At 44.9% G+C, this 16,132-nt stretch overlaps 2 protein-coding genes across 3 annotated transcripts in view; one reads left to right on the top strand and one right to left on the bottom strand.

Moving 5' to 3' along the window:
• OSTN (osteocrin) overlaps positions 1–1,895 on the bottom strand; it is a 94,237-nt gene extending 92,342 nt beyond the window's left edge. The window contains exon 1 of the mRNA XM_021395643.1: positions 1,439–1,895. The gene's annotated coding sequence lies outside the window, so the exon portion shown is untranslated. The remainder of the gene's footprint in view (positions 1–1,438) is intronic.
• GMNC (geminin coiled-coil domain containing) lies at positions 3,695–11,467 on the top strand. 2 transcript variants are annotated; one of them, XM_021395633.1, is made up of 5 exons: positions 3,695–3,867; positions 4,601–4,760; positions 4,840–4,925; positions 6,223–6,339; positions 7,269–11,467. In XM_021395633.1, exons 1-5 carry the CDS (start codon positions 3,865–3,867, stop codon positions 7,908–7,910), a joined length of 1,008 nt encoding a protein of 335 aa, XP_021251308.1. In that variant the 5' UTR covers positions 3,695–3,864; the 3' UTR covers positions 7,911–11,467. The 2 variants fall into 2 exon arrangements, with proteins under 2 accessions (XP_021251308.1, XP_021251309.1); XM_021395634.1 differs by having other exon boundaries at positions 3,709–3,867; positions 4,606–4,760; positions 5,307–6,339.

Below are 16,132 nucleotides of genomic sequence, written 5' to 3'. Positions count from 1 at the left end.
GATAGGAAAACCATAAAAGAACCTGCCTTATTTGACCTAAAAAACACAGAAAAAGACAGTATGGGACAGTACTCTGCAAAGACATCAAGGATAAACACTACAGAGAGAAGGACTGTCTAAACTAAAGCAAGATATTGGCACAAGGACAAAAGGGATTATATCTGCTATGAATACATTCAGACTGGAAACTAGAAAGTGTCTAGCCGTCAGAGCTCAGAAAGTATGTTGTAGCCTCACAGTGGGAACAACATAAGGAAACTAACCTAATTAGTTTTAAGAGCAAGACTGGAAAGTTTACGAAAGTAAACAGCAGGGGATTGGATTTGGGAAGTGCCTCTCAAGCTTGTGTTTGTGGAGGAAGTCTGATCAGGAAATAATCAGGACCTGTATCTGAATAAATTTCCACTGAAAAGCATTCTTGCAAATTAGTCTCATCAGGCTTAACTGATCACATCTTTAGTTCACAAACAGGAAAGATTCATGCAAATGCCAGACAACTCAAGTACCTGACTATCAAGTCAATACCTGGACATACTATGTGAGCCCTTATTTTGCTGCTGATAGACTAATCATTCCTAAGAGGGATGAAAAGCATTGTAGTAGCAATATGACAGAACAAACGAAGAGGATTTGGGGTGAGTCTACACACCTGCGCAGGTGTTTGTGTGGAAAGTAACACATAAAGAGGTGAGCCTGGTATATAAGCTGACTTCACTCATATGTAAATATTATTATTTTCCTTCTGTTTACTCTCTCTTCTGGAAGCCAGTTCACAATGGTCCAAACATAATTTTGCAGCTATATCTACATAAAAATGAGTTACATAAGAAAGACCCCAGGAAGATTACTTTCACCATTATAACAGGAAAAATCATTAAATTTAAAGAAAATAGTAGATATTAGACACCAATAAGTATATCCCTACTGAATCCAACAGTAATACTGAAGTCTTTGTGAATGTTTCAGTTGCAAATAAAGTCCAAGGATGAAGTGCAAGATTAACCAGAATAAGCAGTAAGAGCCTGAAAGCAGCTGCCTCAGACAAACAGTAAAAGTATTAGCAAGTGTTTGTTATTGGGTCTTGTTTTACACAATGTATTTATGTATAACTGCTGCCATGACTTGAAGCTTTTCTATCATCATTTGTGACATCCACACAACCGTTCGCAAAATTAGCCCTTTCCCTCTTAGAACAACTGCACTTGCCTTTCCTGGACAGGAAGTCACTCATAAGTTATGTCCCCAAACCAATGAGACACCTGGGCTCTGATTTGGTGCCTTTTACCCATGTACTATCCTTAATTCTCAGGCACGGAAACCATGGTGCAGGGACTCAAAAAGAATTAGCTCAGCTGAGAAAGAAAAGCCAACAGTAAAAACCAACACGATGCCAGCTCTGCAGATGCAACAATGGGGTGACCACAGGTTTACTTCATACCTGGTTTTCAATCAAAGAGTGCATCCATACTCCTCCCCCCACTTCTCAGAAGCAAACAGCATGCCTGAGCATAAAGTTCTGCCAAGAGGAAGCAGAGACAGAGTCACCAGCACCGTGCCAGGCAAAAGGCCATCTAGCAGCAGTTGTGGGCCAGCAGCACCTCTCCTCACACCCGTGTCCATAAAGCAGAAAGGAAGCTCTCTGCATCTGTAGATCTGCTTTTGGACAGTCGGTGACTAAAAGGACGACCAGGGAGACTACAGGAGGCAGCCCTTACGCAGGGACACCCACTCCACTATTTTCCCCACTGCAGACTCCTCTCCACCTGCCTCCACCCCTCAGGGCCAGATAGTGACCCCAAGGCCGCCCTCAGACGCCAGGAAAGGCCGATGTGGAGGGCCCAGGAGCTGTGCCCAAGCAGGACGCTGAGAACTAACCCTTACTGCCATCACTTCCCCCCCGCTGTGCTGGCGCACGGTGATGACGTCACATGGACTGCTCGCCTCCCCCAATGGCCGGGTCCGGCGCTCCCGCGCCTCCGAAGGAGCCCCAAGATGGCCGCTGTCTCGGGCGGCTTGAGGCCGAAGCTGCGGTGTTCATTGGGAGTGCTGGGGCCAGGCGGGCCCCGTGGGGCCTTAGTGTCTCAACAAGCGCTTTCTGCGGAGCTTGCTGTCCGCTCCAGCCCTCCCTGGGGCTGCCCGGCCCGGCCCCTCTCCTGCCGGGTGCCCGCGGCCTTGGGGCTGCGGTCTCTCTTGGCTTTGCCTGCCTCCTACTTGCCCTTCCTGGCCTGGGGATCGCCGCCCTCGCCTGCGGTGGGGAAGTCTTTGCTTCCACAGTGCTCTAGGAGGCCTCCAAGGCATCCTAGTAGGAGGCAAAGGGAATAAAACACACCAAGAATGGCAGTGCAGAACTTTGATGCCTGTTGAAAGCATTTTATAGAGCTTGTGTTCCTTACTAGAGCCTTTCCAGCCAAACAGGAGAGGCGTTGGCACCCAAAGAGTGTGGGATATTACAGTAGTTACTGAGTGTATTGAATGCAGAGCTGGAGTTTGGAAAGCTGCTGTAGCCAGGTGACCAGAGGCCGGGTGTGGTGTGGCTCTGGAGCATGAGCCCTTTATAAAATATCTCAGTTGGAAGAAAACATAATCAAGGGAGGTGATGGCAGTGATTTAATTTGGCATTGCTGCCAGTTTACCTTGGGCAGCAACCTAGGAAAATATGCCAGTAAGAAAAGAATGGTTGACAAGCGGCCCTCTTGGTTTTTATTGTCCCTGAGCCTTGCTAATATGGTAACAGCACTAAGCATCCTCTGGGGGGGAATGAAAGGCCATCCCATATGCCAGCCTGGCTTGCTTTCGGCCCAGCCTCACCCTTGACTGGCTGCAGACTGTGTCCTCAAGCAGGTTGGATTACCTCCCTTCAATAGCTCTTGCCATGGCAGAAGCAGGATCTTGACTGACCAACTGCTCTTCCAGTAGCCTTATTAACACCATCCCCTGCACAGACCATCCTCAGATTTTGTTTTGCCTTTTTGTTTGTTTGCTTGTTTCCCCTCGGAGAATTTCAAGCCCACCTATGGATTTTGATTGCCATGGAATTGATTTGAGTTAGAACTGACTGCGTATGCAGTCAATCTTTCTCTTCCATACACCTGCATGTGACTTCTGCCACATTACAATTGTGATAGTAAATCTTACACCATCGATACAGCATTTTTATCCTGAAGTTTCCTTCAGGAAGCCTGGGGCTTAACAGCAAACTGATTCCCTGTAAAGTGAAACTGTTGCAGGGGCTTGTCATTGCAGATGGTGGTGTTCTGAAATCTGCACTTTCTTCCTCAACAGAACTGTCCACAGAGCTGCCTGAATCATGTTTGCTTCTACACACCCCTGGGAAGCCATGGAAAACCCACTCCCTCAGCCAGACATTTTGGTCAAACTTGCTTCTTCCTGCTGGATTTCACAGCTGCAAACAAAGCTTTAAAATCAAACAAATCAAATCAAAATATATAAAAAAACACCAGCAACACCAACAGCCCTGCTCTGAACATGTGGGATGTTTCCCACAATCCCTGCTTATTTTCTGGAGTGAAACTCAGACACACCAGCTCAGTGCTGTCCTGAAGTGTGTGGAGGCTTTTTTTTTCTTCTCTCCTTCTTTTCTTTTCCCTCCTTCCTTGTGTTGATTTGTGGGACCAGAATGACTTTGATTTCAGCAAGTTTGCTGTTTATTCACGTCACAAGTTTGACAGCTTTGCACCAAATCAGATTGCTGGGTTTCAGGAGAGCTCTGAGGCGTCACTGGGAGCTCCTTTAGATTAAACTCGCCTCCCCGGTCTCCCCCCTCTCCCCCTCCTTCAGAGCCATTTAAACCTCGCTGGGGCTTTAAACGTACTCCCAAGACCTGCATTTCATTCTGCCACTAACATGGTAAGTGCTTTTTGCATTTCTCTCGACCTGGAGGCAGAAAAGGAGCAGCTGGTCTCTTTGCCTTGGGGGCTTGCAGGAGTTTTTGTGCCCTCTGAGATGGAGAAGGAAGACGGCTCTCCACCACCTGCAGGAGCAGTCTCTGCTGCTGTGCTTCCCCTTGGATGAGCAGTTTCCCCTCTCGAGGCTTCAGGCTCTGCCGTTGCTTCTCAAAGATTCAGCTCGTGCTTATTTGGAGGAGGGAAAGGGGGGTGACTCCAGAAACAACTCCAGGCTCTGCTACTGTGCAGCCTGGGACTCCTGCAAGAACTGCAGGGGCAGAGTAGAGCAAGCAGCCTAGTTGTGCAGCTTTAGAATCGAGCCCTCGAGGTGGTAGGAAAGGACTGGCCAAGAACAACCCGGCTCCTCTCCTCCTCTAAAACCTGCTCGGGACCGTAAGATTTCCCAAGGGACCACAGGAAACTCAGCCCTCGGCACACCTCTGCCCGGAGCCCCTCTGCCGCGGGGGCGGCGCCGCCCGGTGCCCAGAGGCGGTAGCAGGGCGCTGCCAGCGGGCGGGGGGCGAGCAGGCGGCCGGCTGCTGGAGCGGCACACGGGGATCCCTGCGCCGGGTACCTGAGCAAACCCCAGCTAGCACGGGGGGAGCGCCGGGGCAGGGTTGACACCGCCTTCTCCCCGGGGCGCGCAGAGGAGGGGGACCGGGCCGCCCCATCGCTACGACCCCTTGCTTCCGCAGAGCAGCAGCCGGCCGTGCCCGGAGCCGGACTTCCCCGGGGGCCAGGGCTGCGCTTGCCCCTGGCCTGTCCCCGCCGGGGTTTCCAAGGAGACGTGGGCCGCCGTCTGCGCCGCGGAGCCGCCCGAGCACGGCCAGGGCCGGCGGGAGGCGCGGCCGCCGGGTAAGTGCGCGCCGGCGGGGGGCGAGGGGCCCGGCCCCGGCCGGCCGGAGCGGACTAACCCCGCTGCGCTGTCGCCCAGGCCGGCTGTTCGCCCCCGAGCTCGTTGGCCAGGAGGAGGCGTGGCGGGGAGACCAGCTGTCCTCCCAGCTCTACAGGAACAAGCAGGTAACGGCCCCCCACCCCGCTCCCTGCTGCGCTGGGGCGGTGGAGATGCGGCTCTCTGCTTTCGGGTGGTTTTTGGTCTTTTCTTGACGTGCGTGTCCCCCCGTGTCATTCCACGAAGCTAGAATGGGGTTCCGTGTAAGTCTTCCCCTCGTACAGCACCTTGGCACTGCAGAAGCCCGGAGACACAGCTGGGGAATCCCTCAGGCTCTGATGTTAATTAGAAATATATTATCTATGTCCTCCTGAACCCACAACGATTACTGTCATGGGACATGATTCCACCAGAATCAGCTACTGACATGAAGGATCAATCATTTTGACCAGCAAGCATTTCCTTATTATTTTTCCTCTTCTTTTTTCTTTGCAAATCGCATCAAGCAGCAGAACAATACTGAGCAGTTCCAGATGAAGAATCCCAGAATGATCATTCTGATGAGATACCTGGGATGATATTTTGATACAGTGAAGCTGATGGAAACTTATCTACTGACTTTAAGGTCCCTGTAATCAAACCTTTGTCAGGGCGCTTTCTTTGACTCTACCTCGATCATTTAAATGAGTGGTTATCACCCTGTGGTCAGCAGGTATCTGGGATCCATGGCTGGAGGTCCTTTATCCTCCTAACGAAGTTTCCAGAACAGTGATCAGGACGCACAAGTCTCTCTGCAAAGACCCACGCTTCCCATAAAAAAATAGCTTTAGGGCTCTGCAGGTAAAACATACCTGTTCAGTTCTTAGAACCGGGACTTTGCTCTGTATATGTACTTCAGTTGGCATGGTGGTGTCCAGGATTGAAGGGATACCTGAGTACCACTTTACTGTAAAGAATGACAGTTGCATCTTCCTTCTGCATCCAAGCCCCATCAATTGTTAGCCTTCAGCTCCATCTCCCTTCCCACACCAGCCAACTATAAATTGCAATGAAAGGGATGTGAAGGGATGCTTACTGCATCTCAGGAGGAGATCTGATAGCTGCTGTTTTGACCATGACAGTTTCTGGCTGTTCACCTGTAATTCTTTTCTGCTGTTATTCTGCACTTAGTCTTTTTTTTTTTTTTTTTAAATAAATTCCTTCTCCAGAGTAATCTTTTCAAACACTTACTAAAGAATAAAAGAAGTCAAAAGTGAAAACTGAACAGTCATGCCACTTAGATTAACAGAGACAAGAGGCTTAAGGGGATGGGTTGAGTTCCCAAAGCAAACACCCTGTTCAGCAAATCCAAGCAGCCTGTACCATAGGGCAATTGCTATTAAGTTACAGAGTCAACACCTATTCATCAGTATCTCTATTCCACAGCTTCAAGATACTTTGCTTCAGAAGGAGGAGGAGCTCGCTAGGTTACATGAAGAAAATAATAACCTCCGACAGTACCTGAATTCTGCCCTGATTAAGTGTTTAGAAGAAAAAGCTAAGGTATTGTGTCCAGACCTGTTGTATAGACATGTGCAAAAGAAACAAGGTGAATAGGTACATGCCATTCAAATACGTGGAAGGTCTAAGAGTGCAGACAACCTGCATTGTGAGATCCTATCAGGTTCTAACTGTGGAGACAATATAGCCCATAGCATGGTTAAGTTTAGGTTGTAAGTAGAGGAAAGTAACGTTATTATGTCCCAAATCTTTTTTTTCCTTTAGTAAAAAGTTCAGATTGGAACGTATTAAAACTTTTCTTGAGTTTGCCTGTTTTGTCAGTTACCCCTTCTGAAAAACTTTTTTTTTTTTTTAAACATTTTGGGTGATTTATGTTCTATGATTTGTTTCTGTCACCTTCCAATGGTACATGTTGTTTGCATGAGAATGCTGATCTCCTTAAAAAAAAAAAACACACACACACAAAAAAAACCCACCACCTATTCCAGACTTTCCTGTGAAAAGAAGCTATTAAAGTCATGGCAGCTGCAGCTCCAAGTGCTCCCTGGCCAACATCACACCTGCCCCAGCATGACTTACCTCAACATCCTCCCTCTTTGTCAGGCTGCCATGTTTCCCCCCAACACTCCACTCACCTGCCAAATGCTGCTGGCAGCACCAACACAGAGCAGTGCAGCACAGCCAGGGGGGAGCTCTCATTTCACGCCTTACTGAGTGAGAATGCAATCAAAGTGCAGGCCTCACTGACATTGTCAAATTCTTCTCTTACAGAGACTATGTTGTTGCAGAGGCTGTAAGGACAGAATAATTAGTCGTATCCATACATCTAAGGAGGAAGGATGGAAGAAAGTATTTTTTATAGGGACAGTAGTAACTGTCTTACCCATCTAAAATTAAAGATCAGAAATACATTGTTTACTGTTAATTAGAAAACCAGCTTTTAATCTCTCTCTGCCTTCTATTTTTAATAGAAAGTGCTATCCTGCCATGGCCAAAAAAACTGTGCTATTCTCAAAAACACGAAAAGGAGATTAAAAGAGGACTACTGCTTTGCTGTTCAAGAAACTCCTCATGCTTCTAAAGCTAGAAGGAACCTCTTTGATGAATTCACTGCCTGTGAAGAGCAAGCCAGCCCTGCTGTGGACAGCTGGGTCTTGGAGACTTTAGGATTAAAAGATGTCAACACCATTGATGAATCTTCAGCTAACTACAGTGCCTTGACCTCAGACCTTGGAAAACACACATACTGCCTTAGCCCTGGTGAAGCCATCAACTATGACCACAGCGAAGCAGTGTCAGCAGCATACAGCTGCAGCCACTTGCCTCCAGCTAACAGTACCCATCCATGCAGTGAGGACTCTTCCTTCCTCCCCCAGTGTCCTTCAGCACCACGCATCTCCTCACCAGAGCCAAGCCTTTCCTCCCTTCCAGCCTACGAGTTGCCATATTTGACTAATGATTTGTCACCTAACAAAACAGAAGTGGCCTTCACAACATTTCTAAGTCCTCACCGCAATGTGAGAACACACACTTTCCAACAAGGACAAGCTTTTGTGCGCAGAGAAGATGATGGAGGATGGAGATTCACCTGGGTGCCCAAACAGGCTGAATAAGGCACCTGTGTCAAGGGTCAGCCACAGGGGATGCAGGAGACAGACACTTCATCTTGTGCTCAAGACACGTTCAGCCAGCAGAAACAAGTCTTTCTGGGCTCCATTAAATGCTACTCTGTCACACACATGCTCATTATTCCCTCCCAGATTTTCACAGGTGTGGCTCCAGATCACAGTGGGACATGGATCTATCCTTCCATTGTGCCTGTGTTGAGAGGCATGCTTTTTCTTGCATTGTGTTTTTTCTATCGTCAGCTATTCCTTGTTAACTGATGACTGCCAGACTAGGCTACTTTCAGCACTGATGATCACTCCCACATTTATCAAAATGGAAGGGACTGGGGAATTCAGTTTGGAAAGTGCATCTCTCTGACATTCACAGATGACAAAGATGTCGTTAAGTCTCTGGCTGAGGATCAGCAGTGCCTGAGTGATTTGGGTCTCTCTTAGCCTCTTAGGTTGCCTTGGATTAAGGCAACCTGTGTATTCATTGATTTGTTATACTCAGTTGACCTACTCGCTGTCACATGGTGCTGTCATTTTTTTGATGGCACCTCAACAAAATAGAAAAAACTTGCTTCTATTGCCTGGAGGCTCCATAGCAAGTGATTCATCACATTTAGGAGATTTTCCTCTGCTGTAATTAAAAGCGTTTTCTGCATTATGTTTTAAAGGTCGTTTATCTGTCAGATAAAAGGAGTTTAACACGTTTGAGTCTTGATTCTCACTGGCTTAAGCTACAGAACAGGAGCTAAATTTGGAGATGCAGTTGGAGTAGTGACACTACCACCAGCAGCCAAGTCCCTGGCTCATTATATTAATGGCAGACATTTTCTCAACTGTGGAAACTGCACACTCAGAGCACTTCTTACTTTTGCAAAGGACGCAGTCCCCTCAGCTGCAGCATCCCACTAACCATTTCGCTTATTTTCTTCCTCATTCACCAGCTTGATACTGGATACTTTTATAGAAGGAAGCCACTCTTGGCTTCAGAAGTGCTTTGTGCAGCTTCAGTTGGGCTATTTTGCACTTGTGAAACTGGAGGTTTTGTGTCTAGGGAACAACTTTCTGATCTTTTTGTCCTGATTTATGAGATCGTACAGAGATTTACCTTAAGTCAACCTCAGCCCAGAGTCAGGACTGCTTCCTCTTTCCATCGTACCTTTCATGCTTCCTATGGGAAATGTTTACATTTCTCCTGGTTTGGGGAGGCAGTATCACGTAGCGGTTAGTGTTTGGAAACCACAACTTTCAGTGCCATCTCTTACCTCTCCACATCTCTGTCAGGTGGTGGTGACCTGTAGCTAAGACTATGAGTGCCTTAAGAATGCTTTAAAACCTCTGGCAAGAAGGTGCTCCAGCACTGCGCGGGACCTTTTTTTTTTTATACTACTAATTATATGAAGTCAACTGACATGAAGTATGCTCACTAGTAATGCTTTATATTGCCTTTGTTTTCTGCTTTATAGTACCTTGATACTTAAGTACTGGAAATGAAGGGAGCGGTTTGATTATGTTGGCTTACAGAAAGGCCCCGGTAAGATTAAGGAAGTACTCACATAAGTAAAAAATAACTATGTGTGAGAATTTCCTTCCAGCGGGCATATTTTTTTTCTATAGAGAACTAGGTATTTTATTTTTGAAGGATAAAAGTATCTCTTGTGCCTTAGAATTGCAGTATTTGGGATTCTCCATGAGGAGTGGTAGTGGTTTCCCAAAAGACTTAAATAACTGTATTTCTCTGTAGTCACTTTGAAGTCATGGGGCAAACTCCCAGAATAGCTAATCTGAAAGTATTGATTGTAGGCACTATTGCACTGAATTAAAAATACCACCACTACACGTGGAATAAATTCAATAATTTGTTCTGGGATTTTGTTGTAGTCAGTAAAAATGTGGCCAGCTGATAAATCTGGTCAGACAAGACCACTGTGCTATAGAAGCACTTTTCTGTATTCAAATGGGAGCAGAAGAACTGTCCTACAAACAGCTCATTTCTTTCTCAAGGCAATTCTTTTCAACTAATCTCCCCTTGCCTTACTATATAAGATAGCACTGAAGAAAACACTCCTGTCACTGGTTTTTATTGGTGCATATGACTGTATAGAAAATGCCTGATCTTGACTTGAAATAAGTGAGGGGAAACCCTGTTTTGTGTGGTGATGTGGGATGAACAGCATACAGCAAATAGGCAGTGTGGCCAGAGATTTACACTCAACACAGCTGTAGATGCCAAGTCGTCCAAAGCAGCTGTAAAACTTTACTTGCGAAAGTTTTATATATTTTAATGCTACTGGAGACTATTGTTGATGTATTTGAATGCTATGAGTCAGCAGCAGTAGCAAATACATTATTTGTTCTGTCAGCAAACATTAATCAGGTTTTCTCTAAAGAGAGAAAATACTTCTCCATTTGACATTTCCTTTCCACATTTTTCAGGTTACTTCATGTGTAAACTTCTGCGAAGAACCAGCACAAACCTGTCAGATCTTTGATACAATCTCAAGTAGGGTTTCAGTGGATCCAAAACTATTCTTGTACCTTTAGAGCATTTTATAAAAGATGGCTGGTCCTCTCGTCTCACGTTGAATAAACTATAGATGTAAGCACATAGTTCAGTGAATTACTTACCTGAACATACCCTCTTCCTTTGCTATGAACTCCTGAGTTTTGCTCAGCGTGAAGGTATAGATCCTGTGGCAGGGATTTCTGTCTGAGCTTGGTTTACTGGAGCTCATCTGGGCAGAGAGTCCATGGTGCTGCTCCTTGTTTGCACATACATTCTGGTTTAGACACCTGGGTGAGAAAATGTGGTATCTGTCATCTGCTCCATGGGAACAATACTGCTGGTTGCCATAGTGGAAGGAGCACACTGGAAAGGAAACAGAAAACAGCAAAGCAAATAAAGGGTGATTTTTTCTTTTCCCCTAAAGCATCTTTTTTATTATTATTATTATTTTTAGTTTAATGATAACTCATTTCCTGAGTTATCGTTAAGAATGATGCAGACAAGCTAGTCTAGCACCAATGCACAAAAAGCAAGTCAGCCCCAAATGTGAGGACTGAAATTCTCCTGCTCGATAAACAGAGTGGGTTCTGATATCAGCTCTGGTACGCCACTTTGTTTCTATGCTTTGATTTCTACACCATGGACCAGTTCATAACGATTTAACAGGACAATGTGATTCTTGCTGCTGCAAATTGTGTGAGAAGTTCCTTCTTGCCCAGGAACAGCACCAGGCTTGCATATGTCTGGGATGGGTAAGTCTGACTGGGAGGTTCTTTGGGCAGTGTTGAACTTCATTATCTGTAAATATCCATTTTGTATTAACATATTTGTTTTATTTTTTTATTTGAAGTTCATTTATTTTGTGAATGTTACGTGCAGCTGCACAGTTTAAAACCACCCACATTTTTTAAGAATGTATTCTAATAGTAACAGAATTTAATTTAACACTCAGTGTTTTGATTTTTGTGATTGAAAAGGACTGTGATTATCTGTAAACATCAATTTTACCTGTGTCATTAAGTTATGTCTAATAAAACTTCAAATAACATCTAATTGATGTGAATCTGCCCACGCCTTCATACCTAAGCATCAATTAAACAGAAGACCTGTTGCTCACACTGCACAGCATAACACCTAGTGCTTACATGCCTCTGTAGAGGACTGAGAAGAATCTTTATTTCCTGCCCGAAAAAAGGATGCACTTTGTGAACATGATATAATAGAGGTAAAGATCCAACAGCCATGGATACACCTGGTTCAGTCTGGGCTTGCACAATGCATTTTGGTGATCCATTACTGTTTAGTCTCAAATAGATTCCATGCTGCAGAGTGACTGTGGCAGAGGGAAGTACTGTGCTTTTCTTCTGTTGCTTCTGCAGCATCAGGCACTCACTTAATAGACCTGTACCTTCTTTCCTAGTCAGATGAGCATTATGATCAAGGGTGACCTGATTCATCATAGTACTCCACGTACTCCTGATTTTGATTCTGAAGTGATGAATTATAAAGTAGTACTGAGGTGTGATGTAAAGAGACTGAAGATGAAAGAAAGCCATGAGTAAAGAACATAAATCTCCATTTAGTCAGCTGTAGTTGACACCAAAAGTAAGACTGTATTACTTATTAACTTTCCTCTCTGATTGTGGGAAGGTTTATTAGTAACCACACACCAGCTGGGACCAGAGAGATCTATTTTCATTGAAATGGGAGTTTTTTTTATTGTTCATGAAGAGAAGGAGTGAGCACAAGCGAGCCTTGTGCTTTAAACTCATTTGTCCTCTAGAAGAGACAATAAGTCTAGCAGCTGATTTCATAAACATCCCAGCTTATTGCCCCATAGATGACATCCTGTAATGGAGAGAGCAGTCTACAAATAATTTTTGGATGAGCCATGATTCACGTAAAATGCCATCTCTCCTGTCATTCCTCTGGTTCATTATTTGTGCATCACTGCATTATTCCAAGGCTAAATACTTACATGCACTGCAGCCCAAGGAAATCAGCATAATAATGGAATGCAAGCAACAGACTACAAATATCAACAAGGGCATGAATATCTGGGCTGAGCTCTACCTTTTCCCTGATTCACTGAAAATTCCCACTCATGAATTGTATCTGTGATACTGGCATGGTAAGCTGAAACTCTCAATAACCTCCTCAGAAACTTATTATCCCCTGTTAACGATTGCAGAAACTGGAAGTGGGAGTGCAATACAACGCCTCAAGAGTATGCCATCGGATGAGTTGGAGCACAGAGCAGAAGCCCTATCCTCCAGCTGTGCGCTGAAGCCAGCAGCCGCGCAGCCAGCAGTGCCCGCAGCACACCTGGAGCGCAGCCGCTGCCCGTCGTGGGCGGTGGCGCTGTCCAAGGTGCTGAAACGGCTGCTCCGCCGCGCGCAGCTCAGCGCTCCGAGCGTCCACTGGGACAGATCCTGCACCCGCACTCCCTACGTGCACAGTCCACACGCGGCAAGGCAGGAGCACCAGCCCACTGCCGGTGCTCATAGGACCCTGTCGCACTTGAGTCGTTTAGTTAGAAGTGTGAGCTTTCTTTAATATCTTGCAGTAGACTCTGCATGGTGAGGTGAAGTGACTGGAGTGAAGGAACCAGAGAGAAATGCTATGTGCATGGTGCAGCACCTTGGTAAATGTAGCTATCACGATTTACAGGTACAAACAGTGCTGCATTCCTCTGCCCAGGTTGCAAGCAAGTTGGGTAACAGCCAGGCTCAGCCTAGAGATTGCAACCCAAAGTATCCTGCAACAAATCACTACAGGCAGAAAAAAAACACCAATTAGAAAACTCTCCTTACAGAAGGGATTTTCTACTTGCCCCCACTCAGGACAGTGAGACCAAGAAATCCTTGAGGTCTTTAAGCAGCAGCATCCCCTTCAATCTTGAGCATTGCATGTTTCATTTAACATATAGTGAGTAAAGAATCTGTACCCTATAGAAACTTGTTCTGAGAGTTAAAATCATCATTACTTCATTTATTATTTTTTTTATATGTAGGGTTAGATAGATTATCCTGACAGCAATAAGGTTTATTATACTGGAAATGATACTTAGACTTAACTGGTCTGGACTGAAGTCCGTTTCCACTCATTAGAAAATCCAGATAGCCTTCCATCTTTCCTATAATCTGAAAATATATTATCATAAGTGGACCCTGAAACATTTAGCATTTCTTCTCACTTCACAACATTCACTCTAGAATTACATGACAGACACCTGCTGTGAAGATTTTTCTAATTAAAAGACAAAATAAGAACTCGCTTGCCATCAATCTCCTATTCTTTGCCTTTCTAGGCCCACTTGAACCCTAGGAGTTCAAAATCATCTGACAATCCCAAGCAGTGATAAAAAGGAGAAGTCTATGTAAGTAGAAAGTTTCCATGCAGTTTTATTTTGTTTTAAAGTGTTGACATCTTTCGTTATAAAACTACAAAGTTTGAAGGCACAAGTAATTCCTTTCTCTGGGAAATAGGCACCACTGGACAGCTCTAGACTAACAATGCATAACCCAGATCAGTTCTACTTAGAAGCTCAGAATACTGCTGTAGAAGAAGTTAGAATTTAGCTTGGCAGTATTTGCACTCATTTACAACTGTTGTACCTGCCTTGAATTCCAGTTTCCTCACCTGAATCTAGAATTAAGCAGAACAAGTAGGAATTAAATGATCCCTTCTTGCTTCAGGAAACAGGGCTAATTTTGATTACCTATGGGTCATGACATATGTAATGATACCTTTCTGCAAGTGAATGCAGAAGTCCTGATTTAATACTGGTAGGTATTGTTTAAATCTGCCAGCTTCAGTTTCCTTCAAATACTGATATCAATCTGATGTTTATTCTTGCCTTCTTAGCTGAAACAGTCAACAATACTGTTGTGTGAAAGCTGCTGTGTTCCTTCATAATTGTTTCATTTCAGCATAAGTATTTCACTGAAATAAGTGGGTCATTTTTTGCAGTCTGAAAATTGCACTACCCACTGAAATCTGCATGAGTTAGTGCTATCCCTGAGAACAAAATGGAGCTGAAAGAGCTTTAAGTTTCTTCTTACTGAAGTACCTTTTATCAGTATGAAATATCATTACCTCAGTGGCCTGTAGCTATTTCAGAGGTGTATAAACACTTGCTGCCTATCTGTTAGCCATTCGATTACTAAGATCTTGATACTGTGTAAATATTTAACTACAATAGAGGATATAAATCAGAGAAAGTGATTTTGTTTCATTCCACTGGTGGCAGTAAATCATGGGCTATTCAGACTACTGGGCTACACCCAAAAGAGCTGAGCTGTGACACAGGTAGACATTATCTAAGATTTCCTGTGAAACAAGTCCTAATCTAATTCAGATTTCACAGGGGGAAGACAAGCACTATACCACAACTCCAGAAGCTAAGACCACTTCCAGAATTTTTTCTAGGTCAACCAGAAAGGGAAAAGCTGCCAGTACCTCACTACTTTTTTTTTTTTTTTTTAAATAACTAGGTTTACCAGGTTTCCAAAGGATGTGCCCAAAATACACAGAAAGGCTGTGAGAGCAGATGCAATAGAGCTTAGGCTGCTGAATATCAACATCAAAAAGACAGCAGAGAAAGAAAAAAAAGCAGCCAGTGAGTTCTGGTCTCTGTTTTCTACCATGGAAGTCAAAAGATTCAAGTGTAGCCAGAGACAGCAGCATGACAGAGCACAAGACCAGACAGTCTTCTCAGTTGAGGTTTCTCTTCCATTTCACATCCAGGAACTGTTGTAGAAATCATTCTGCTGCCACTCCAGACATGCAGCACTGTGCTTCCTATTGCAGTGGGGATATATGCTTTGTTTTATCTCCCTCCCTAAATGCACAGTCTTGTAAGGCCTTGCCTTTTTTTTCGGCATACTTTCGGCAGGGCATTTTGTCTCGCCAGTGCCACCTGGTGGGCCCGGCTCCACAAGCCTCCCCACGGGGAGAAAGAGGAGGATGCAGTCAGAGGAGCTGCAACAAAAAAAAATCTCCAGCAAAGGGGCATGATTGTCAAGAGGACATATGAACATGCAGACATAAGCACATCCAACGTACACGCTTCACTCAAAAACATTTCCAGGCTGCATGGCATCACTCACAGCTACTAACAGTAGCAGTTATTCTGCTTCTGCAAGGGCTGATTGCTTTCTCTCTCTTTTAGCTGTCCTCCTTTCTCACTTGGCCCACGTGCGCGTACAAGTTCAGCAAGTGTCTGCAAGCCCCAGTGCATACAAACAAGCCTTGTGTGGCATTCTATTTTCAGTGTCCCTACCCCCCTTGTGGCCTCCCCTGGCTAAAGTCAAAGAAAAACTGAACCATCCAAGTAAATCAGTCCATTACATTTTCTCATCAGTTTTAAAATGCTCTCCTTGCTGCCAAAAAAATGACAATTCTCTGCAGAACCAGGCTCACAGGATGGTTGTATTGAAGCTATTTCTTTTTGCCTTGCCTTCTTGAAAAGTATGTTGGCAGGGGAACATGTCTCCAGACTCAAGTCCAGTACCCCATACTGAGCACACAAAATGTGCATACAGGTCTGACAGAGTGCAGAGGGTGTCCCAGCATGAATCCGCTCTGTGAGCACTTGCTTCCTACCATGGTCGTCCTAAGACAGACCAAATTAATCTTACCATAAGTGAGAGATGCGCTAAGTAAAACTCCGTGAGAGGATATGAGCCCAAATGTTCTTGTGCATTAGTCA

This window comes from Numida meleagris, chromosome 4 (assembly GCF_002078875.1).
Source record: "Numida meleagris isolate 19003 breed g44 Domestic line chromosome 4, NumMel1.0, whole genome shotgun sequence".
NCBI lineage: Eukaryota > Metazoa > Chordata > Aves > Galliformes > Numididae > Numida > Numida meleagris.
Note: the sequence above shows the minus strand (reverse complement) of the source record. Positions and strands in the feature narration are given on the sequence as shown.

What these genes read in the sequence shown, in the direction of transcription:
- GMNC (XM_021395633.1), top strand. An exon ending in GCGGGAGGCGCGGCCGCCGG is followed by an intron (nt 4,761 to 4,839) that starts GTAAGTGCGCGC and finishes GCTGTCGCCCAG; the next exon opens with GCCGGCTGTTCGCCCCCGAG. An exon ending in GTTTAGAAGAAAAAGCTAAG is followed by an intron (nt 6,340 to 7,268) that starts GTATTGTGTCCA and finishes TATTTTTAATAG; the next exon opens with AAAGTGCTATCCTGCCATGG.